The sequence below is a fragment of the Rhinatrema bivittatum genome, chromosome 2 (genome assembly GCF_901001135.1).
Source record: "Rhinatrema bivittatum chromosome 2, aRhiBiv1.1, whole genome shotgun sequence".
Taxonomy (NCBI): domain Eukaryota; kingdom Metazoa; phylum Chordata; class Amphibia; order Gymnophiona; family Rhinatrematidae; genus Rhinatrema; species Rhinatrema bivittatum.
In genome coordinates, this window is record NC_042616.1 from 27,949,994 (window position 1) to 27,973,716 (window position 23,723).

The 23,723-nt window shown below is 48.2% G+C and overlaps 1 protein-coding gene across 1 annotated transcript in view; it reads left to right on the forward strand.

The window, feature by feature from the left end:
- Positions 1 to 7,528: 7,528 nt before the first annotated feature.
- Positions 7,529 to 23,723, forward strand: part of LOC115085883 (gastrula zinc finger protein XlCGF26.1-like) — a 33,371-nt gene continuing 17,176 nt past the window's right edge. Inside the window, exons 1-3 of the mRNA XM_029592421.1 lie at positions 7,529 to 7,745; positions 8,410 to 8,536; positions 19,249 to 19,368. Of these exons, the coding sequence (XP_029448281.1) occupies positions 7,722 to 7,745; positions 8,410 to 8,536; positions 19,249 to 19,368 (271 nt within the window). The 5' untranslated portion in view covers positions 7,529 to 7,721. The remainder of the gene's footprint in view (positions 7,746 to 8,409; positions 8,537 to 19,248; positions 19,369 to 23,723) is intronic.

The window sequence follows — 23,723 nt, forward strand, 5'->3', positions numbered from 1 at the left end:
TCTCCTGATTCATTTCCACTTGCAATAATAAATACCACCCCAGTGGGTCTTCCAGAGATTTTAAGACTTGACACTGTAGGTCTTTAGGCAATAGTATGCCCACCCCTGAGTATCGTGACAATTTAGAAGCCGCAGCATGGTATTGGTGGGGAAAAAGAGGCCAACTAAGCAGCCGTTCATACCGGCGTTTCAATGAGTTTCTGGAGAAACAAAATATCAGCTCTCAAGTTTTGGGCCTCAGTTCTCAATAGTCGTCTTTTCTGTGGACTATTTAGCCTCTTATCATCAAGAGATAAAATTTGGATTGACATCATTCCTAAATTTTTTTATTTTAGATTTTGCTTTTTGCAGCACTTCAAAGTGGATTACATTCAGGTACTGGAGGTATTTCCCTATCCCCCAGAGGGCTCACAAGCTAGGTTTGTACCTGAGGCAATGGAGGGTAAAGTGACTTGCCCATGTGGGATTCTCCAGGTTCATAGCCCACTGCTCTAACCACTAGGCTACTCCTCCACTATCATGAGAAATGAGCCATCCATATTCTTAAATTCCATGCTGCAGCCTCCAACGCGCAGAGCGCCATCTCCCAGGCTGGCCTCACACCGCTGCATTCTTGCTGCCCATCTGTAAGAACACTGTGCATTTCTAACATGAAGATTGTTATCCTGTGTGACTATATAACATGCTAAATTCACATTTATCCCCATACCCTCCTCCCCCGCCCCCTCTGAACTTAGTAGCCCCGCATCCCAGTTCCCAAACCATGTCTGCTTGAGCTAATGAGGGCGTGGCCATCCACGGAACCTGCTCCTTCCCCCCGTGACCAACAATTATGAAACATCAACTGTAATAAACATAAATTGAACCTCTGATATATTGGGAAATATTTTATTTATTTATTTATTTATTTAACAGTTTTAATATACTGGCGTTCAATGGTGACATCACATCAGTTTACAATAAACAGAGAACTACGCTTAATTAGCACTTGACAGGGAACGTGAAAAGATCAATAACAAAATGTAATACTAAATAGGCTGTAAATATATACAATAATGAAATGTAATACAAAATAGGCTATATATATATAATTTACAAGATGACTAGAGCTAAGTTACCTATTAGTTACGATGACTAAGACTAAGTTACATGGAAAATATGTCCATAACGGAACCACTTCTTGAAGCTGATTCTCCCGAACTTGAACTGAACTGTCACAAACAATTTCTGTAGTGGCGACGTTCAACCTTTCCCTTTGTTCTGTTCCAGTCTGTCACCCTCAGAGTTTCTATGTGGTCTTTTTCCACCTTTACTGACCCGTTGCCATCTTGGAGTGTCCACTGGTGCCATATAATGACCTGGCTTCTCGGTCCCTGCCATATTCACCATGTGAATTGTTTTGGCTTTCTTAGTGATGCCTGGAATGGCCCTAGCAATGCCAAATAGGAATATCCATCTGTAACGTATTCCCTCCTTCCTCAAAACCAAAGTGATATCTTTAAAGTCCATTCTTCTTTTCAGGGTGAAGGGGGAAATATCTGCAAAAATCATTATACGATGAGATTCCCAATCCCAGGTCTGTTGTTTTCTGGCCACCATAAGAACATAAGAAATTGCCATGCCGGGTCAGACAAAGGGTCCATCAAGCCCAGCATCCTGCTTCCAACAGAGGCCAAACCAGGCCACAAGAACCTGGCAATTACCCAAACACTAAGAAGATCCCATGTTACTGATGCAATTAATAGCAGTGGCAATTCCCTAAGTATAATTGATTAATAGCCATTAATGGACTTCTCCTCCAAGAACTTATCCAAACCTTTTTTGAACCCAGCTACACTAACTGCACTAACCACCTCCTCTGGCAACAAATTCCAGAGCTTTATTGTGCGTTGAGTGAAAAAGAATTTTCTCCGATTAGTCTTAAATGTGCTACTTGCTAACTTCATAGAATGCCCCCTAGTCATTCTATTATCTGAAAGTGTAAATAACTGATTCACATCTACTTCTTCAAGACCTCTCATGATCTTAAAGACCTCTATCATATCCCCCCTCAGCCGTCTCTTCTCCAAGCTGAACAGTCTTTCCTCATAGGGGAGTTGTTCCATCCCCTTTATCATTTTGGTTGCATTATGACATTTTCCGTTCTATTAACCATTCCCTTCCTAATAATTCCTAACATTCTATTTGCTTTTTTGACTGCTGCAGCACACTGAGCCGACGATTTTGCCTAGATCTTTTTCCTGGGTGGTAGCTCCTAATATGGAACCTAACATCGTTTAACTACAGCAAGGGTTATTTTTCCCTATATGCAACACTTTGCACTTGTCCACATTAAATTTCATCTGCCATTTGGATGCCCAATCTTCCAGTTTTGGAAGGTCCTCCTGTAATGTATCACAGTCTGCTTGTGATTTAACTACTCTGAATAATTTTGTATCATCCGCAAATTTGATAACCTCCCCCATCGTATTCCTTTCCAGATCATTTATATATATATATATATATTGAAAAGCACCGGTCCAAGTACAGATCCCTGAGGCACTCCACTGTTTACCCTTTTCCACTGAGAAAATTGACCATTTAATCCTACTCTCTGTTTCCTGTCTTTTAACCAGTTTGTAATCCACGAAAGGACATCACCACCTATCCCATGACTTTTTAGTTTTCGTAGAAGCCTCTCATGAGGGACTTTGTCAAATGCCTTCTGAAAATCCAAATACACTACATCTACCGGTTCACCTTTATCCACATGTTTATTAACCCCTTCAAAAAAATGAAGCAGATTTGTTAGGCAAGACTTCCCTTGGGTAAATCCATTTGACTGTGTCCCATTAAATCATGTCTTTCTATATGCTCTACGATTTTGATCTTGAGAATAGTTTCCACTATTTTTTCCGGCACTGAAGTCAGGTCTATAGTTACCCGGATCGCCCCTGGAGCCTTTTTTAAATATTGGGGTTACATTGGCCACCCTCCAGTCTTCAGGTCCCTAGGATGCATACCATCTGGTCCAGGTGATTTGCTACTCTTTAGTTTGTCAATCTGGCCTACTACATCTTCCAGGTTCACAGTGATTTCATTCAGTTCGTCTGAGTCATCACCCCTGAAAACCATCTCTGGAACTGGTATCTCCCCAACCTCAGTAAACACGGAGGCAAAGAATTCATTTAGTCTTTCTGCAATGGCCTTATCTTCCCTAAGAGCCCCTTTAACCCCTCTGTCATCTAATGGTCCAACCGACTCCCTCACAAGTTTCTTGCCTTGGATATATTTTTAAAAAGTTTTTATTATGAGTTTTTGCCTCTATGGCCAACTTCATTTCAAATTCTCTCTTCGCCTGTCTTATCAATGTTTTACACTTAGCTTGACAATGCTTATGTTTTATCCTATTTTCTTCAGATGGATCCTTCTTCCAATTTTTGAAGGATGTTTTTTTGGCTAAAATAGTCTCTTTCTCCTCACCTTTTAACCATGACGGTAATCGTTTTGCCTTCCTTCCACCTTTCTTAATGCGCGGAATACATCCTCGTAGGCTGGCGTCCGTGGTCAGCAGGATCCAGGTCGGCGAGGATAGTCTCTTTCCCTGGCTCAGGTGGCCGTCTTGTAGCCACCAGTGTAGTTGGGTTCGAACTTTGCCCGGGAGCGATAGACATACGGAGTAGTTCTGAGATAGTGGGCTCCATCGCGATAGGAGTGAGCGCTGTAGGGGCCTCATATGAGCTCTTGCCCATGGTACTACTTCCAGTGTGGATGCCATGAGACCGAGGACTTGTAGGTAGTCCCATGCTGTGGGGCGATGTTTGCTCAGCAGGGTTCGCAACTGGTTCATCAGTTTTAATCTCCTCGCCGGTGTCAGGATGACCTTGTCTTCCTTGGTGTCGAATCAGACTCCTAAGTATTCGAGGGTCTGTGAGGGTTGCAGGTTGTGTTCACCACCCATCCGAGGCTCTCCAGTAGGGTCTTGACTCTGTTGGTTGCCTGGCAACTTTCCTCTGGGGATTTTGCCCTGATCAACCAATTGTCTAGGTAAGGGTATACGAGGATTCCTTCCTTCCTTCCTCAGTGTTGCCACCACTATTATCTTGGTGAACGTCCGGGGTGCGGTGGCTAACCCGAAGGGTAATGCCCGGAACTGGTAGTGACGGTCCAGGATTTTGAAGCGTAGATAGCGCTGGTGTTCCTGATGAATTGGGATGTGTAGATAGGCTTCCGACAGATCTAGGGATGTGAGGAACTCTCCAGGTTGTATCGCCCTTATTACAGAGCGTAGGGTTTCCATGCGGAAGCGGGGGATCCTCATGTGGCGGTTGATCGACTTGAGGTCCAGGAAGGGCCTGAACGTTCCCTCTTTCTTGGTGATGATAAAATAAATGGAATAGTGTCCAGTATTTATTTGTTGCAGAAGCACTGGGGTTATGGCCTATAGGGCCAGTAATCTGGTCATAGTAGCCTCCACTGCCGCCCTCTTGGAGGGGTCGTGGCAGGGGGATTCCACGAACTTGTCCTGAGGGGTTCAGAGGAAGTCCAGGAAGTATCCCTCTCGAATGATGGTTAGGACCCACTTGTCCGAAGTTATCTCGACCCATCTGTGGTAGAATAGGGCAAGTCTGCCCCCTATGGCTTCTTCCTTTGGTCAGGTCGGCCGAATCTCATTGTGGGGTGCGGTTGGGGCCAGGGCCCGAGCTGGTTCCCCTTTTGTTGTGCTTGTTCTGAAAAGACTGGTTCCTGCCTGTAGGACGAGGCGCATGATAAGAGTTTCTGTATGGATTGAAGCGCTGCAAACTTCTGCCCCTGGAAGATCGGGGAAAGGGTCGTTGGTGTTTCTTATTCCTGTCCTCCGGTAGTCGCGGCAATGGGGACTCGTCCCATTTGTTAGCCAGTTTCTCTAGTTTGCTGCCAAACAGGAGGGATCCCTTGAAGGGCATCCTTGTGAGTTGCGTTTTGGAAGATGTGCTGGCCAACCATCTTCGGAGCCAGAGTTGCCTCCTGGCTGCCACAGCTGATGACATACCTCTAGCCGCTGTGCACACCAGATCAGAAGCAGCATCCACAAGGAATGATACTGCTGGTTCCATGGCTTCCCCAGGGGTGTTGCTCCTGGTCTGTGATAGGCAGGCACGTGTCACCACGGTGCAGCAGGCCGCTATTTGGAGGGACTTAGCGGCGACATCAAAGGATTGTTTAAGGGTGGATTCCAGACGTCGGTCATGAGCATCTTTGAGCGCTGCACCTCCCTCCACTGGGATGGTGGTGCGCTTCGAGACAGCACAGACCATGGCATCCACTTTTGGGCATGTCAGAAGGTCTTTGGCCGCCGGGTCCAGAGGGTACATGGCTGCCATAGCCCGTCCCCCTTTGAATGAGGACTCTGGAGCACTCCTTTCCAGGTCAATTAGCTGCTGGACGGCTTGTAACAGAGGGAAATGTCGGGAAGTCTGGTGGAGACCCTCTAGCAGGGGATTCGTCTTAGGGTCCCCTGAAGCGCTTGTGCCCAGGATAGCGAGCTCCTTCAGGTTGTGGGTGACCTGGTCTGGGAGCTCGCTCTTGGTGAAGAAGCGTCTCATGGTCCGGTGAGGCTCTGTCCCCGGGGGGCGTTCCCCCTCTTCTAGGGGCTCTGATTCCTCTTCAGAGTTATCTGTATCCCCATAGGTGGAACTTCTGGGCGGTGGAAACATTTGTCTGGGCCTAGAGGGGCCTGGGACATAAAGGACTTCTGGTGGAGGCTGTGGCTGTTTTGCCGGAGGCTCCATCTGCATGTGAACGAAGGTGTGTAGGCCTCTGAAGAATTCCACCCATGAGATGGATGCTGGGTCCAAGCTAGGGGGCGCTGAGTCCCTGGGGGTCCCCGTTTGAGTGGGGAGTCCTGCTAGAATTTGCTAGGTCCGGGGTACTCATTGAGGAGCTAGTACTCGTCCCTGGGTGGGACTGGCCCTGGGCTGGATCTCCCAAGGCCTCCTCGCACTAGACGCACAGGGCGTTGGCCTCTTTGTTTTGTGCGGCTCTGATGTGACATGCTGGGCAGAGGCCTTGAGCCTTGATCTCCGTTTCCAGTGGTGCCATGGATATAGGCGCATAAATCTTTATGAGCTTCGGTGCGTCGAAGATGTGCGTGCGGGTTGTGTGCGCGCAGGTGTGCGCCTAAGCCGCAGTTATGCGCTCGGCCCAGTAAGCTCGTGCATCTTATACACACGGCACTTGTGCGTGTAACCTTATGCGCACATGTATTTTGTGCACCTAACTAGCCTTGTGCGCCCGGGTCGAGGCAGCGGATAGAGTGGCGAATAGGGCCAAAATGGCGACGGCGACCACGCGGGCAATATGGCGACCACCTCGGAGGGTCTCCACGTGGGAGGACCCTTGGATGTAACCGGGGCATAGCCCTGCTAGGGCGGATCAACCCGGCAGCACTGATCCCGGCCGGCGACCTGTGTGACTCCTCGAACTTCAGAGACTGGAGTCTTAGAAGAAGATTTCTACCTTACCTTGTCTTCGGTGCTTCCCGGTTTCGTTCCGGGCAGTCTCCGGCTGCGGGGGGAGAGGGCAAATACCTTCACCGCTGTGCTCGAGGATGCACCCGCTGCCTCTCAGCCGCGCCCGAAGTCCGGGGCTAGGTCCCCGCCAAGGATCAGCTGCCGGACCGAGGCTTACCTCCGAGGGACCATGGAAATCACCTCGGAAATTCTCAACTGGGGGAGGAACCCGAGGGTATCACCGCAGGAGAGCGGGACTTGTCTGTAGAGGTAAGTTTTCTCCTGAATTTGGGATTTTTCTCCGCTGGATTTGTTCTAACGCTGTGAGAGAGTGCAGGTAGTGCTATGGAGACGAAAAATACTGAAGAGCTGCACTTCCTGCAGGGTGTATGTACTAGGGCTGACGTCAGATTGAAATCTGATCCGTATCCAACTGCTATCAGGAGTGCACTATACCCATTGGTCCTGATTCCATCTGCTACACCCTAGAAAAGCTGCTTTTTTTTGCTTTTATGTCAGCCACCTCCTTTTAGAACCAGATCTTACTATTTTCCACTGCCAGTTTATTTCTAAAACAAAATAAAACTTTTCCTTATGAAATTCTCTACTTATATTCATTTTCTTTTGTATTAATTTTATTTTGTTGTGAGTTACCTGGGAGACTACATCTGGTGAGCTGGTGTCTTAAGGAAACCTCTTTAGCCTTACACACTCGCACTACTAATGTGACCATGCCATATGCAGTTTGCTGCCTCAGGGGATTTACAGTTTGCTGAGGACTTTTGTGCTGGTTAGGTTGGGTGAAGAATAGGGAGCAGCACGTCTCCTCCCGCCTGTGCTCACCAGGGTAAATAAGATATTTTTTCTTTTAGGACTGTGTGGGGGAGAGAAACTATGAACTGAAAATCTCCTGGTCTAACCCAGCCTGGTCATTATTATTATTGTATGAAACTCCTCTCCTGATCTCTTCGAAAAGAAAACTTCCAGCCAGTGCCATTCATGTTACAAACTCTCTGTGATGTCATCAATCTGTGCCGTCACTGTAAAGCTCTGCCCGTCTCCTGTGTGATGTCATCAGTATGCGCTTGGAAAGGGGCGGGGAGAGATCAGAGCCCGGGAAAAGGAACTCGTTTCCCTTCCTCCAAGATCTGAGTTTTTATTTTCCCCTATAACTGCAAGGGGCAAACACTCAGCTCCTCCCCAGCCCCCTTTTTATGTCTAATCCTGAAAGCAGCAACAGCAGAGAGGAAAATGCCTACAGGAGCTTCTGCTCAGGTAGGAGATTGCCCCCAATTTCCTTCCCTCTCCATATTAACCCTGGTGGGCAGATGCACGAGCAGCCATGTGCGCCCCATGAAGTATTTAAATAAGAAGGAAATCAGGCAAGGGTAAGAGAGGGCGCGTTAAGGGGGAAATTTGGGCCTATGCAATAAATTTGCGCGCATGCAATATTTAAATTAGGGAATCGCTTTAACAAAGAGGCGCTAGGGACGCTTGTGCCTCCTTGCTAAGGAGAACCCGATCAGCGTCGGCGGTCCGCCAGTTAGGAAAATCGATGCCGAGTTTATCGTGCCCAGCCAGGGGGTTCAGGAAACAGACGCTTGTCATTAGAGCGTCTGTTTCCTGCACCCGACTGCCAGTGTTTGGGGGGGGTTCTATTTTTTTAACTTTATTTAATTTTGTTTTTCCATCTACTTAATATTGCAACGATACTAAGCAGGTGGCAGTACAGAAAAGCAATTTTTTCTGCTTTTCTGTACTGGTTTATGGAGCGCTCAGCAATTAACGCCTGCTCCTAGACCAAATTTGTTTTGCATCTGGAATGAATGCTAATAGCCTCAGTCACATGTATTTGCATGTGATTAGCGCAATTAGACTCACTCAGAATTGGAGGTAGGTGCTAATCCCCTTATTGCAGTGTCTCTGATTTGTATTTCAGGTCCCAGTAACGTTTGAGGACATCGCTGTCTATTTCTCCCAGGAGGAGTGGGGGTATTTAGAAGAATGGCAGAAGGAACTTTACAAGAATGTGATGAAGGAGAATTATCAGATCCTCGACTTACTTGGTAATGAGTGACTCTATTATTTTTTTTAACTCATATTTTTGGGAGGGGAGAACAGAAGATACCATTAGTGAGTGAAGCTGGGTCTTCTGCTCCTTGAAACAGCTGGGGCAGTGGACACTACAGAGGTGGTGTTCATAGCTTTTATGTGGGAGAGGGCAGGGAGTCATGGTCATTGCTCAGGGGTGACACCTACTGGTTTAATTCAGGGTCTGTGATTGCAGGATTCCATCATTGAAATGAGCAGACTAATATTTTGGGAGGAGTATAAAATAGGGGATGAAGGCTAACGGCACCAGTTCCAGGTCTGGATCAGAATGAACTCAAAGTACAAAGGTGCAGGAGGAAACTCCCAGTTCACAAAAATAAATAAATAAAAGGAATTCTTAGTAATTGTAGTGAGGAAGGGGATGGGGATAAATGAGGGAGGGGAGGTGGGGGAGGAGTGTAACAGGATAGAAAGGGAAAGTATTTCTTAGTAATTGTAGTGAGGAGGGGGATGGGGATAAATGAGGGAGGGGAGGTGGGGGAGGAGTGTAACAGGATAGAAAGGGAAAGTATTTCTTAGTAATTGTAGTGAGGAAGAGGAGGGGATGGGGATAAATGAGGGAGAGGAGGTGGGAGAGGAGTGTAACAGGATAGAAAGGGAAAGTATTTCTTAGTAATTGTAGTGAGGAAGAGGAGGGGGATGGGGATAAATGAGGGAAAGGGATAGTGAAAGCTAAGCATGATATAGTATATATGACTGGCAGGCCTTCCCAGCATAAGTCCTCCAGCTCCCTCCCCTCCATTTTATCATTTTACATTATTTATTTTCTCCCAATATTGTTGTCCCAAACTAACCCCTATTATGTTATCAATATATTTATTGTTATCTGATTACTGTTTTCCTTTACTCTTTTATCCTTATTAGTTAATCTATTTTTATTGCTATTTGCACCCCTCCCCCTTTTGTCTTGTTCGCTGTATTTCTCTTAGTTCATTGTAAACCAATATGATGTACCCACGAATGTCAGTATAAAAGTGTTAAATAAATAAAATGTGTCCAAAAGTAACCGCCTGGCAAACTGCTGATGCTGGGGGCATTTACAGCTTGTGGAAGATCCTGTGCTTGGGAAGATAACTATGACTTTCTGAAGTACTTATACTAAAGATGGTTGCACTGATTCCATGTAAAACAAAGTGACATTTCACTCTTAAAATGAATTTTCCTAGTGTGTAGCCAGATGGACTCAGGACCAATGGGTTATGTGCTCCCCTGCCAGCAGATGGAGACTGACAGGTCGATACTCTAAGGCCGCTGTAGAAAGAGTGCGGCAGTGCCGGGCGCACCCTCGTTCCCCGCACGCACAGTCCTCTTCACCTACCGCTCGATACTCTATTCAAATTGCTTGCAAATGCAAGCCGCATCCAACCCGTGCTCAACGCGCATCCATGAAGCGAAACCCCTTTTACTGTATAGGCGGAATATTCAGCGCCTATACAGTATCCCGGGGTGCGCTGGTACCTGTCATTTCAAATGTCATTTCAAGTGACATTTGAAATGACAGGTACCAGGAAGTGGATGGTTCTCCTACGCTCGGGGATTGCCAGCCCTCGCTCCCCCCCTCCCGAAGCAAGGCGCAGGGCGAAAATTAAAACAAAAGGGAATAAAGTGTAAAAAAAAAAAGTAAACTTACTGGCGGGAGCCGGCGGGCACGCGTTCGATCAGGCGGCGGTGGGTGGGCGCCCATTCATCCAGGTGGCAGCGGCAGGAGCCGGCGGGCGGGCCCACGTTTATCCGGGAGCCGGCGGGCGGGTGGGCATGCATTCATCCAGGCGGAACCTGAGCCAGTTCCTCTTTTTGGTTATCGGCTCGAAAGGACAGAGATGTCTGAAATGAGTTTCTGTAGGGCCGAAAGTGCTGGGAGCCCCTGGCCTGACCCCTCATGGGCGAGGGGCACTGTGACTTCTTTTTCTTATCTTCCGGTAGCTGAGGCACTGGAGATTCACCCCACTTACTGGCCTGCTTTTCCAATTCACTTCTGAATAGAAGGGATCCCTTAAAGGGCATCTTTATGAGGTTTTCCCTAGAAATTGCGTCCGCTGACCAATTTCGCAGCCATAGCTGTCTTCTGGCCACCACCACTGAGGCTATTCCTCTGGCCAACGTACACACTAGGTCAGAGCTTGCATCCACTAGGAAGGCGGTGGCGGGCTCCATCGCCTCTCTGGGATGCGCCCCTGAGCTATCTGCCTTTCTCGAGAAACAGACACGAACGAGCCACCAGGGAACAACAAGAAGTGATCTGCAGTGTCATTGCTGTCGCGTCAAAGGCTTGCTTAAGGATGGACTCCAAACACCTATAGTGTGCATCCTTCGAGGCCGCTCCTCTCTTTACTGGGATAGTTGTTTGCTTCATGACTGCGCAGACCAGGGCGTCCTCTTTTGGGAAACATAGGTGCTCTTTGGCCGCCGGGTCCAGAGGTACAGGTCAATCAACTCCTGGATGGCTTCCAGCGTTGGAAAATAGGAAGAGGCTTTCCGTAAAGACACTAGGATGGGACTCCTCTTTGGTTCCCACATAGGGTCCGTGCCGGGAACTCCCAGAGTCTTCAGGGTCTGGGAGACCAGGGCTGGCAATTCATCTCTGTGGAAAAACCGTAGCATGGTCTGTTATGGCTCCAGACCTGGAGGGATTTCCCCGTCCTCCAATGAGTCTGCATCCCCATCATCATTCGTGGGGTCTGGGTCCCTGTCAGGGATACCCTTGGTGAGGCGAGGCATGACCCGAGGCAGCGCTGATAGGGCTGGGAGGTCGAGGCCTTTCCAGCTGGGACTCAGACCGGGCAGGGGCAGCAGCCGACTGCACCTGAACAGAGGCTTGAAGGCCCTGAAAGAAATCCACCCAAGAAAAGGCCGCCGGGTCCATACCTAGCCCAGACGAAATGGGGTAGGGGCTGCTGAACTGCCTTCTCCCAGGGAGGACGCAGCCCCTGGGTTGTTCAGATCCAGAATGCTACCAGATAAAGTTGTGGCTGACCCGTCCTCTGACTGGGAGGGGCCGGGCGAAGTTCTGAGAGTCCAGCCCTCCCTGGGCTTCCTCACAGTGCTGACACAGACTGTACAGCCCTAATATGGCAGGCAGCGCCCAAAGGGAGTGTCACTTGTACTTCTTGTTGCCGGGGCTAGATCTTTCTCCAATTGAAAGGTAAAATTTAAAAGTTAAATTTCCTCTTCTAAAGATAGGGAAGGCACAATCCACATCTGCTAGGGAGGCAGAGAGATACTGAATGGCTGAGGTCACTGCAGGGGTGGATCTAGGGTGACGTCAGCTCTGAAACCTGACTCACAGGTCTATACTGTAAAGTGCTGTTGGAGATTCTTCGTCTGCAACTCGCTGTGGGCGCACAATTGGGACGCGTAAAGCGATCCTGCGATACAGTCTCCAGTTTCACTCGTCCTTAATGCTTCTTGAAACCAACGCATAACCCTTTCCGCACGCAGCATGTATATCATATGTAAATGAACGAATTAGCTATTTAGTGAAGGAATTAGCTATTCCCTCCGATACTGTGACGCGCGCTCAGATTATCTCCTTTGTAACCCACTATTTTGCCGCGTCCTTAGCCTGTTAGTTTACCGCCTACCCTCTACCTGGTGTTAGTCCTGCACCATGGACGACCTCCATATATACTAACCCGCTTTCAAACTGCATTCAGCCCTTCTTTTTGCATGAACGATGCTGCACGGAACTCCGACTGCATTAGTTATTTGCTTAAAAAAATTATTTCATCCCGCATGTTCCGTACTGGAGCTGACAGCGGCTTACAAAAAAAATTACAGTTCTCATAAAATGCTAAAGTTGTTTATATATAAATAAATATATATATATATATGAATAAATAAATATATATATAAATACCTTGTCACCTTTCCGAATCCCCCATCTCCACACGGGTGGGCGGGCGTGCGTTCGATCCAGGCGGCGGGAGCTGGCGGGCGGGTGCGCGTTTATCCGGGAGCCGGCGGGTGGGTGTGCATTCATCCAGGCGGAGGGAGCCGGCGGTGAAAGCGGCCTCCGGCAGCCCCCACCGGCAGTGAATGAATACGCGCCTGTGCGACCCGTGCGATTTCGGCGCTCAAGGTGTGTCGTCACGACGCTTTAAGCAAATAACTAATGCAGTCGGAGTTCCGTGCAGCATCGTTCATGCAAAAAGGGCTGAATGCAGTTTGAAAGCGGGTTAGTATATATGGAGGTCGTCCATGGTGCAGGACTAACACCAGGTAGAGGGTAGGCGGTAAACTAACAGGCTAAGGACGCGGCAAAATAGTGGGTTACAAAGGAGATAATCTGAGCGCGCGTCACAGTATCGGAGGGAATAGCTAATTCCTTCACTAAATAGCTAATTCGTTCATTTACATATGATATACATGCTGCGTGCGGAAAGGGTTATGCGTTGGTTTCAAGAAGCATTAAGGACGAGTGAAACTGGAGACTGTATCGCAGGATCGCTTTACGCGTCCCAATTGTGCGCCCACAGCGAGTTGCAGACGAAGAATCTCCAACAGCACTTTACAGTATAGACCTGTGAGTCAGGTTTCAGAGCTGACGTCACCCTAGATCCACCCCTGCAGTGACCTCAGCCATTCAGTATCTCTCTGCCTCCCTAGCAGATGTGGATTGTGCCTTCCCTATCTTTAGAAGAGGAAATTTAACTTTTAAATTTTACCTTTCAATTGGAGAAAGATCTAGCCCCGGCAACAAGAAGTACAAGTGACACTCCCTTTGGGCGCTGCCTGCCATATTAGGGCTGTACAGTCTGTGTCAGCACTGTGAGGAAGCCCAGGGAGGGCTGGACTCTCAGAACTTCGCCCGGCCCCTCCCAGTCAGAGGACGGGTCAGCCACAACTTTATCTGGTAGCATTCTGGATCTGAACAACCCAGGGGCTGCGTCCTCCCTGGGAGAGGGCAGTTCAGCAGCCCCTACCCCATTTCGTCTGGGTTAGGTATGGACCCGGCGGCCTTTTCTTGGGTGGAACTCTTTCAGGACCTTCAAGCCCCTGCCCGGTCTGAGCCCCAGCTGGGAAGGCCTCGTCCTCCCAGCCCTATTAGCGCTGCCTCGGGTCATGCCTCGCCTCACCAAGGGTATCCCTGACAGGGACCCAGACCCCACGAATGATGATGGGGATGCAGACTCATTGGAGGATGGGGAAATCCCTCCAGGTCTGGAGCCATAACAGACCATGCTACGGTTTTTCCACAGAGATGAATTGCCAGCCCTGGTCTCCCAGACCCTGAAGACTCTGGGAGTTCCCGGCACGGACCCTATGTGGGAACCAAAGAGGAGTCCCATCCTAGTGTCTTTACGGAAAGCCTCTTCCTATTTTCCAACGCTGGAAGCCATCCAGGAGTTGATTGACCTGTACCTCTGGACCCGGCGGCCAAAGAGCACCTATGTTTCCCAAAAGAGGACGCCCTGGTCTGCGCAGTCATGAAGCAAACAACTATCCCAGTAAAGAGAGGAGCGGCCTCGAAGGATGCACACTATAGGTGTTTGGAGTCCATCCTTAAGCAAGCCTTTGACGCGACAGCAATGACACTGCAGATCACTTCTTGTTGTTCCCTGGTGGCTCGTTCGTGTCTGTTTCTCGAGAAAGGCAGATAGCTCAGGGGCGCATCCCAGAGAGGCGATGGAGCCCGCCACCGCCTTCCTAGTGGATGCAAGCTCTGACCTAGTGTGCACCTCGGCCAGAGGAATAGCCTCAGTGGTGGTGGCCAGAAGACAGCTATGGCTGCGAAATTGGTCAGCGGACGCAATTTCTAGGGAAAACCTCATAAAGATGCCCTTTAAGGGATCCCTTCTATTCAGAAGTGAATTGGAAAAGCAGGCCAGTAAGTGGGGTGAATCTCCAGTGCCTCAGCTACCGGAAGATAAGAAAAAGAAGTCACAGTGCCCCTCGCCCATGAGGGGTCAGGCCAGGGGCTCCCAGCACTTTCGGCCCTACAGAAACTCATTTCAGACATCTCTGTCCTTTCGAGCCGATAACCAAAAAGAGGAACTGGCTCAGGTTCGACCCGAATTTCCCAATGAAGTTTGTTCAACCCATCCACGGGACAAGGAGATAGAAAAGGGATAGTTGGCCCCCTATCGGAGGAGGGTCGAGACCACTTTGGACATGAATATAAACCCCTGACTAGAGAGACCAATAAAGACCAACTTTGAGTCAAAAAAAAGTGAGAAGTTTATTTATGGAGAAAGGTGTGGTTTCTCCAGAAGCAGCAGGCATTACAGAGCAAATGGTGCATGCCCAAACCCTGTTCAGAGCTCGACTGTCTGTGCAAAGCGTTATAAAGGGTTACCTTCAGCCAATCAACAGGTGTCTGCGTTTGCCTGCCCCTTGTCCAATTAATGAATTTGAGCATATGTATGTACCTGGTTACTATGGGCAGAAGCCTCTGCTGTAATTTCCAGGAAATGAGTCCAGTTACCTTTCGTTTTCACTTAGGTGTGATGTCATCTGTGCTGGCTATGAGTCCACTAAGTGTCGTTTTGTGCTGGCTATTCATACGACATATGAGAAGGATACGCTCTAGAATTTTGCAGCATCCCTTGGGACATATTCATGATATCACCTTGCCACTCCCAGCACAAAAAACTGGCAGTGGAATCTACATTGATAAGGCTTCTCAGTTTGAGGGTTATAACCCCGGTACCTACACCCCAGGAAAATATGGGGCGTTATTCCATATATTTTATCGTACCCAAGAAGGAAGGTTCATTTCGCCCCCATCCTGGAATTCGAGAGCATCAATCGTCATCTGCTGGTAATTCACTTCCGCATGGAAACTCTTTGCTCCGTCATAATGTCCGTACAACCGGGAGAGTTCTTAACATCCCTGGACCTCTGGGAGGCCTACCTTCATATCCCAATCTGTCAAAGACCACCAGCGTTTCCTACGCTTTGTGGTGCTAGGCCAGCATTGAGTTCCAGGCATTGCCCTTCGGCCTGGCAACTGCCCCCAGAACATTCTCCAAAATTATGGTGGTCGTGGCAGTGGCACTGAGGAAAGAAGGGATCCTGGTGCATCCTTACTTAAATGACTGGCTGATCCAGGCAACGTTGTTGGAAGAGAGCTTCCAGGTGACCAGCAGGGTGCGGTCTCTGCTTCAGGAACTCAGTTGGGTCATGAACATGGACAAGAGCAGTCTCAAGCCCTCCCAGTCCTTAGAGTACCTGGGAGTCCGGTTCGACACCAAGCAGGACAAGGTCTTCCTCCCTCCCTTGAGGATAAGGAAACTGATGTGCTAAGTGTGTTGGTTGACGAACACAATGCGTCCCAGGGTGTGGATCTATCTCCAGGTCCTCGGCCTGATGGTGTCAACCCTGAAGATAGTATCATGGGCTGGGGCACACATGCATCCACTCCAATGCTCCCTGCTGTCACATTGGAACCCACTGTCTCAAGACTACTCGATTCACTTCCACCTACTGATGGAAGTATGTTCTCGGGACCAGTGGTGGCTACAGGAAGTGCATCTAAGCAAGTATAAGCCTGTCCCCACCGAACTGGCTAGTCCTCACGATGGCTGGGAGCCTCCGAGGATGGGGAAGATCACTGTCATGTATTGACAACCCAGAGGCGATGGACCTAGGAAGAGGTGTGCTGGAACATAAACCGCCTGGAAGCTCGTGCTGCTAGATTAGCAACAACGGTTGCCTACATGAACGGCCAGGGACGAACCAAAGGCCACCCAGTGTCTCTGGAGATGACCCCCTTATGGAATGGGTGGAGATAAATCTACACGGGATCTTGGCCTCCTACATCGTGGGAAAAGATGACATCAGAGCAGACTTTCTCAGCAAGGGGAGTCTGGATCCAGGGGAATGGGAGTTGTTGACCAGAGCCTTCCAGCTCCTAGTAGATCGCTGGGGCCTCCCATCCATCGACCTACTGGCCACATCTCACAATACGAAGGTCCCATGATTCTTCAATCGCAGAAGAGATCAGTGAGCTCAAGGGATCGATGCCCTTGTCCAGACCTGGCCAGAGAAGGACTTACTGTACGCCTTCCCTCCGTGGCCTCTGCTGGGCCAGGTCATTCACAAGATCGAACGCCACAGAGGATTAGTCCTTCTGGTGGCCCCGGATTGGCCCAGATGCCCATGCTATGCAGACATATTGAAGCTTCTGGTGGAGAGCTGCCTATGCCTCCCCCCACACAGGAACCTTCTCCAACAAGGTCCGATCCTTCATTAGGACCAAGTTCAGTTTTGTCTTATGGTCTGGCCCTTGAGAGGGCTACCTGACGAAGCGTGGATATTCGGTGGATGTAATAGACACCTTGCTCTGCGCGCGGAAGTTCTTGACATCCCTGGCGTACGTGCGGATCTGGAGAATATTTGAGGCCTGGTGTGAGGAACGAGGGGTGCTCCCTCGGATGACCAAGATCCCCCATGATTCTGGAATTGTTACAGGACGGCCTGAACAAATGGTTGTCCCTCAACTTGAAGGTCCATGTGGCAGCTCTCTCCTGTTTCAGAAGCGAGGTGAATGGAGTTCGCCTGTCGACACATCCGGCTTGGCACGTTTCCTAAAAGGAGTTAAACACCTCTGACCACCCTTAAAGTTGCCGGTCCCCCTATGGAACCTCAATCTAGTATTGGACTTCTTAGCAGGTCCTTCCTTTTGGCCACTGCGCGCTCTGTCTCTGCGCCTGTTAACGCTGAAGACTGTATTCTTGGTGGCGATATGCTCGGCTCGTCATATATCTGAACTACAGGCGCTGTCATGTCAGGAGCGTTGCAGCTTGGCACCATCCCTTCCCTCTTGCCAAAGGTAGTCTCGGAGTTTCACCTGAACCAGTCCATTTCCTTGCCGTCCCTAGATAGACGCAAGGGCTTGGAATACTACCGCCTCGTACTCCACTTAAACATCAGTAAGCTGTTTAGTATGGTATCTAGAATGTACAGAACCGTTGCACAAGACTGACCACTTGTTTTTTTTCTTCATGGCGGAAGGAAACAAAGCGAAGCAGCTTTGCGAGCTACCATAGCTTGCCTGGATCAAGGAAGTGATCATGGGAGCTTATGTAGAGGCAGGGAAGCCTTTACCCCTTCAGGTTAAAGCTCGTTCCACTAGGGCCAGGCAGTATCTTGGGCAGAAGCTAAGCTACTGTCTCCTGTCGACATCTGCGAAGCAGTGTGGTCTTCCTTGCACACCTTCTCCAGGTTCTATTGCCTGGACGTCCAGGCTCGAGAGGATGCAGCCTTTGCAAGGGCAGTGCTGACCAGACCGCGGGCAGCCTCCCACACCGTTCGGGAGTAGCTTTTGTACATCCCATTGGTCCTGAGTCCATCTGGCTACATGCTAGGAACTGGAGAAATTACTTACCTGATAATTTAGTTTTCCTTAAGTATAGACAGATGGACTCGGCATCCCGCCCATGGCTGCCCATGAACAATGCCAAGGAATCGCACATGAATCTCAATCCCAAAGATCACCCTATGTCTAGATCAGGGCATCTATAATAGTTACGGTCACCAGTTTTAATCAAGTTTTTAATCAAGTTCTTAAATTGTATTCGTTTTTCAATAGTATGCCCACCATGGCTTTTGAAGAGAATACTGAATGGCTGAGGTCACTGCAGGAGTTATCTAGGGTGACCTCAGCTTTGAAATCTGACTCCGTCTCATTCTGCTAGCAGGAGAGCACATAACACATTGGTCCCGAGTCTATCTGTCTACACTAAGGAAAACAAAATTATCAGGTAAGTAATTTCTCCAATGCATGAGATATATTTGCATACAGTGGAGGCAGTGCTTGCATATGTACCTCGTACATATTCATTGTGGATTCATCTGAAAGCCAGGACTGGAATTGCAGGCCCCTGTTGTAAGTTTGTCTTAAGCTGATAACTTTTTCATTTTTGTATTTAGTACATTTTTTATTTGTATATAGTTTTTAAATATTATTTTAGAACAATATAAATGGTTTTCAGTAAAAAAAAAAAAAAAAAATTGACTTTTTTTTTTTTTTTTTTTTGCATGGTCTGAGGTGCGAATCTTTATGCTAATTTGCCACAATTGCTGCAGAATCTTGAAAAATCTGCAGCAGGAACCTGGGGCTCTGTTAATTGTAGTGAGGAGGGGGAGCTGAAGTGGTGATTTGTGTTTTTAGAGGAGAATCATCCGACTCATGCCCGATATACAAGGAAGGGTCTCAGACATTGATTTTATCTGTAGCGCCCATAATAAACCTGACCAGCAGAGCCTGTGACCTGTATCAGTCCTGGAGGAGATTGGACCCTCTGTGGGCCGTGATCCCTTTTATTAGACTGGGATAAGAATCATCCACAGATGACGTTGGTGCCTGAGCTCTGAGACCCCACAGGTTCCTTCCTCAGGGGAGCACAGAGACTCCGGGGATCCTTACCCCAGCAGGATTGCTGTGAGGCTGAAAGGCTGTAATCTGCATTCAGGTCATGCTTAGTTCATGTATGTGCACTGCACTGTATTCATATGTTCCGAGGGGATACTGAGAAACCTGCTTTATTCCCCCACCTCTGAACCTATAGAAAACGCCCCATTCTGGGGCCCTGGTGCAGCCCACAAGGTATCTGAATGTCTCTCTCAGTGCATCTTTCCCTTCAGTGCAATCCTCCTGCAGAAAATGAGCAGTGATATTATACTGAGTGACTGTGAGAAACCTAATGCAGTGCTCTTACCCCAGGAACAGGCTCCCCGACCATCACCCCTGAGATTATATCCCACATTGAACGAGGGGAAGAGCCGTACATCAGGGATGAGCCGGGATCAGAGGAAGGAGGCACTGGGAAAAGCAGCTGCTCAGGTGAGTGCAGGAATAAGAGGGAGCGGGGTCAAACTGCTGAGCTGGAGAGTGGAAGTGCAGAGACCCCTTCACAAGCTCCTCTGCAGATCTCTGTAATCACTCACAGGGTGTCTGGGACAGGCAGTGCTTGTGTCTGGGTCATTTATTGACATTCAGATACCCAAAGCCGCAGAGTGTGTGATTTACATAACATGATCTGTCCCACAGTGCGTTTCCAGCCACCTGCGGTACTGTCAGACAGCACAGCTGGGTTACTGTGAATGGCACAGCCATTAGTTTTCATGTTTAACTTTTATAGGCGCCGGCCATATCAGACTTGTGCTGATTAACAGATTCATGAATGATCTGCAAAAGGGAGCAGTGACTGAGCTGATAAACAGTGCAGATGAGAGAAAATTATTCAGAGGAGTTAAAACTTGAGTGTAATGTGAGGAAGTGCAGAAGGAGTTAGTGAGAGAGGGGACTATACTCCGTGTCCATGCAGGGTCCCTTCGGTCTCTATATTTGGAGCGCACCGGTCATGGTTCCTCACTCTACTGTTTCTCTGGTCTTTCACTGAAACTTTTCAATGCAGGATCATTCATTGTGGGACCCTGCAGTCTTGTTCTCTGTTCATAATTACTCCTAGGTAGGTTTCTCAGTCATTTTTCTTTAAGTTTCTGTGTTTTTCTCTCTGCTGCTTTGGTGTGTCATTGGTCATCGATCGTTCAGTAGCCATCAAGTTTGACTTTGCTTCCCTAGTTTTCTGGTCGCCATGGATAAGCAGGCAGAAGGCTTCCAGCAGTGTCCTTGATGCGCCAGTGTCATGTCTATCACAGCATACGATAGATGTGCACCCCATGATAATGTCTCCTATGCCTGACATCCAGGGGTCTCTCCTGTGCATTACCATGACCTCTAGGGGATGATGGTCCTGGCTAGAGCTTATGGATTAGCACTTCCTGGCACTGGCACATGATTTGGAGGCATTGATGAAGGACCCAGGAGCTGAAGCGTACGCTAGTGATGTATCAGCATTCACTGCCTCGATGTCAGACATCAGTAGGGACCAGAAAGACAGGTCATCAAGTGTCTTCCCATTCACAGAAGGCAGCAGGTTCTGTCTCTTCGAGTCCAGCAGTGAGAAGTTGTGCCAGGGTCCTGCTGTATTCATATCCTTCCGATACCACTAGTTGCAAAGACTCAGTTGTAGCTGAAAGAAGATAGGGGGTCCGTGATACTCTTAGCCCCATTTTGGCCTGAGACAGATTTGGTTCCCACTCCTCTGGGAGATGTCCTTAAATTTTCCCCGTCAGGCTGGGGGCTCCCCAGATCTCATCACTCAGGATCCGGGCTGGTTGCGCTGTCCCAACATCAGGTTCTTGGTTTTCACTGCTTAGATGTCGAGGGATTGACTTTGCAACCCCTTGATCTGTCAGAGGATGTGTCTCGAGTCCTTTTAGCTTCAAGAAAGGATTCCACTAGGAAGCCCTATGGACTTAAATGGACATTGTCTGCAGAATCGAGTCCTTAGAGCAGAGCTTTCCGAACTTTTCATGTTGGTGTCACACTTTTTAGACAAACATAATTTCGGGACACAGTAATTCAGTCTACTAGCAAACCAGAGGTTAAAGGTTAAATGAACGAAATGTATTTCAACAATTTATGTATGTTTCCTTAAATATATACATATTAAAATGTTTCATGACACAACCTATCTTGTGAAAACCTTTCATTTATAATAAAATATATAATATTCCAAGATTAATGTTATTGTTCTAATTTATGAGTAACAATAATAAAATATTCAATTTACCTCTTTAATGAGATGTATGAGCTTAATGGGATGAACACAGCTTTTGAATATTTGGTGTTAATAAAAAAAGTCCAAAGGGTCTTCTGCGTAATTTTAAAAAGCTGGTCAGTTTCACACTATAAAATCATTTGATAGCCTCATTCAACTAATACTATATGGCTATGAAAGTGCAGTCTGGAATATATAGGAAGGGACAGAATGTCAATATAAATCCTGCACCTCCAGTTCTGTAACTCTGTGCATCCACTGAAATTCCCCCAAATACTGGAGCTTGGATGTTTCCCTTACAGCTCATCATACATGGTTCGGAGAGAGGTATCTTCAAAGGATACTAATGATGCATTAGAATTAGGGCATCCCGACAGTGAGGTTCCAATAATTAGAAAAGTAGTCCAAGTGCCTGTAACTAAAAACTCACCTGAGCTAAAAAGTTCTAACTTATCCCTATCAATTAAAAAGCAGAATGAAAATACAAACAAAAAACAAACTTTGAAATGTTTGTATGCTAATGCCAGAAGTCTAAGAAGTAAGATGGGAGAATTAGAATGTATAGCAGTGAATGATGACATAGACTTAATTGGCATCTCAGAGACATGGTGGAAAGAGGATAACCAATGGGACAGTGCTACACCGGGGTACAAATTATATCGCAATGACAGAGAGGAGCACCCGGGAGGCGGTGTGGTGCTTTATGTCCGGGATGGCATAGAGTCCAACAGGATAAACATCCTGCATGAGACTAAATACAAAATTGAATCTTTATGGGTAGAAATCCCTTGTGTCGGGGAAGACTACAGTGATAGGGGTATACTACCGTCCACCTGGTCAAGATGGTGAGATGGACAGTGAAATGCTAAGAGAAATTAGGGAAGCTAACCAAATTGGTAGCGCAGTAATAATGGGAGACTTCAATTACCCCAATATAGACTGGGTAAATGTATCATCGGGTCACGCTAGAGAGATAACGTTCCTGGATGGAATAAATGATAGCTTTATGGAGCATTTGGTTCAGGAACTGACGAGAGAGGGAGCAATTTTAGATCTAATTCTCGGTGGAGCACAGGACTTGGTGAGAGGTAACGGTGGTGGGGCTGCTTGGCAATAGTGATCATAATATGATCAAATTTGATTTAATGACTGGAAAAGGAACAGTGTGCAAATCCAAGGCTCTCGTGCTAAACTTTCAAAAGGGAAACTTTGATAAAATGAGAAAAATTGTTAGAAAAAAAACTGAAAGGAGCAGCTACAAAGGTAAAAAGTGTGCAAGAGGCGTGGACATTGTTAAAAAATACCATTCTAGAAGCACAGTCCAGATGTATTCCACACATTAAGAAAGGTGGAAAGAAGGCAAAACGATTACCGGCATGGTTAAAAGGGGAGGTGAAAGAAGCTATTTTAGCCAAAAGATCTTCATTCAAAAATTGGAAGAAGGATCCAACAGAAGAAAATAGGATAAAGCATAAACGTTGGCAAGTTAAATGTAAGACATTGATAAGACAGGCTAAGAGAGAATTTGAAAAGAAGTTGGCTGTAGAGGCAAAAACTTTTTTTTCCCTGTACGTACCCGGATCAGTCCAGACTCCTGGGTTTTGCCCCCCCCTCTAGCAGTTGGAGACAGAAGTTTATCAAACAAACCTATGCCTTATCTAGGCTGGTGCCCCCTACAGTCTGGCAGTATTCTTCTGTCTCCTAGCAGGTGGAGAGGGTACAAAACCTACAATCTGTGCTGAGGCCTAGTTAGTTGTTTAAAAAAAAAAAAAAGGATAGTTTTAGGTAGTTCGGTAGGGGACTGAGACCGCAGTTGCTTGCCTGCAGGTCCAGTCACTCGCCTCCCAGGGAGTGGTGAGGTCCTACGGGGACCATCCCCCCTGCTGTTCGAGGCCGCTGAAGTGTGGGCTGGGTGCCCTTGCCAGCATCTATTTCTGTCCTGGGGGTGACACCGGGGAGCCCGGTTCACTCCCCCCAGGTGGTCCCGGAGCCGGCGGCGAATGATAACGGTAGTACAAAAAAAAAAAAATAGTTTTTTCTTCTTGCTTATTTTTTTCTCTCTTGGCTGTTTGCTTTTGGTTACCTTGGTGCTCCGATCGCGTTGGGGGCGCTGGGAATCGGTCGCGTTGCCCTTGCCTTCTCTCCCTCTTTCTTTCTTTACAGGGGGGGGGGGGGGGCATGCCGCGACGTCCGGTCTGCCGTGCTTGCGGCGCGGCCCGACACCTCTCCTGAGACATCCTCTGTTCTAGCTGCGTCTCCGGAGGCGAGGAGGTGTCGTCACTCCCGGAGGGAGTGCGCGGTGGAGAGCCGGCACATGCCGCGGCTCCGGGGAGCATGTCGGGTGCTGGATTAGGCCCGTCTCCGCAGAGCGCAGGAACAGGTGCCATTTTGGGCTCTGGCGTGCCGGCGGCGGGAACGTCCATCATTTTGTCTTCTTCGGGGCTCGCGATTCTGGCACCTCTGACGGGGAGGGGAGGACTCCCCGCCATGTTTATCTCCTCGGCGCAGAGTCCCTGAGGGGGACAAGTCTGCGCGGCCACCCTGAGCTAGCGATTCAGAGGTCCCTGAGGAA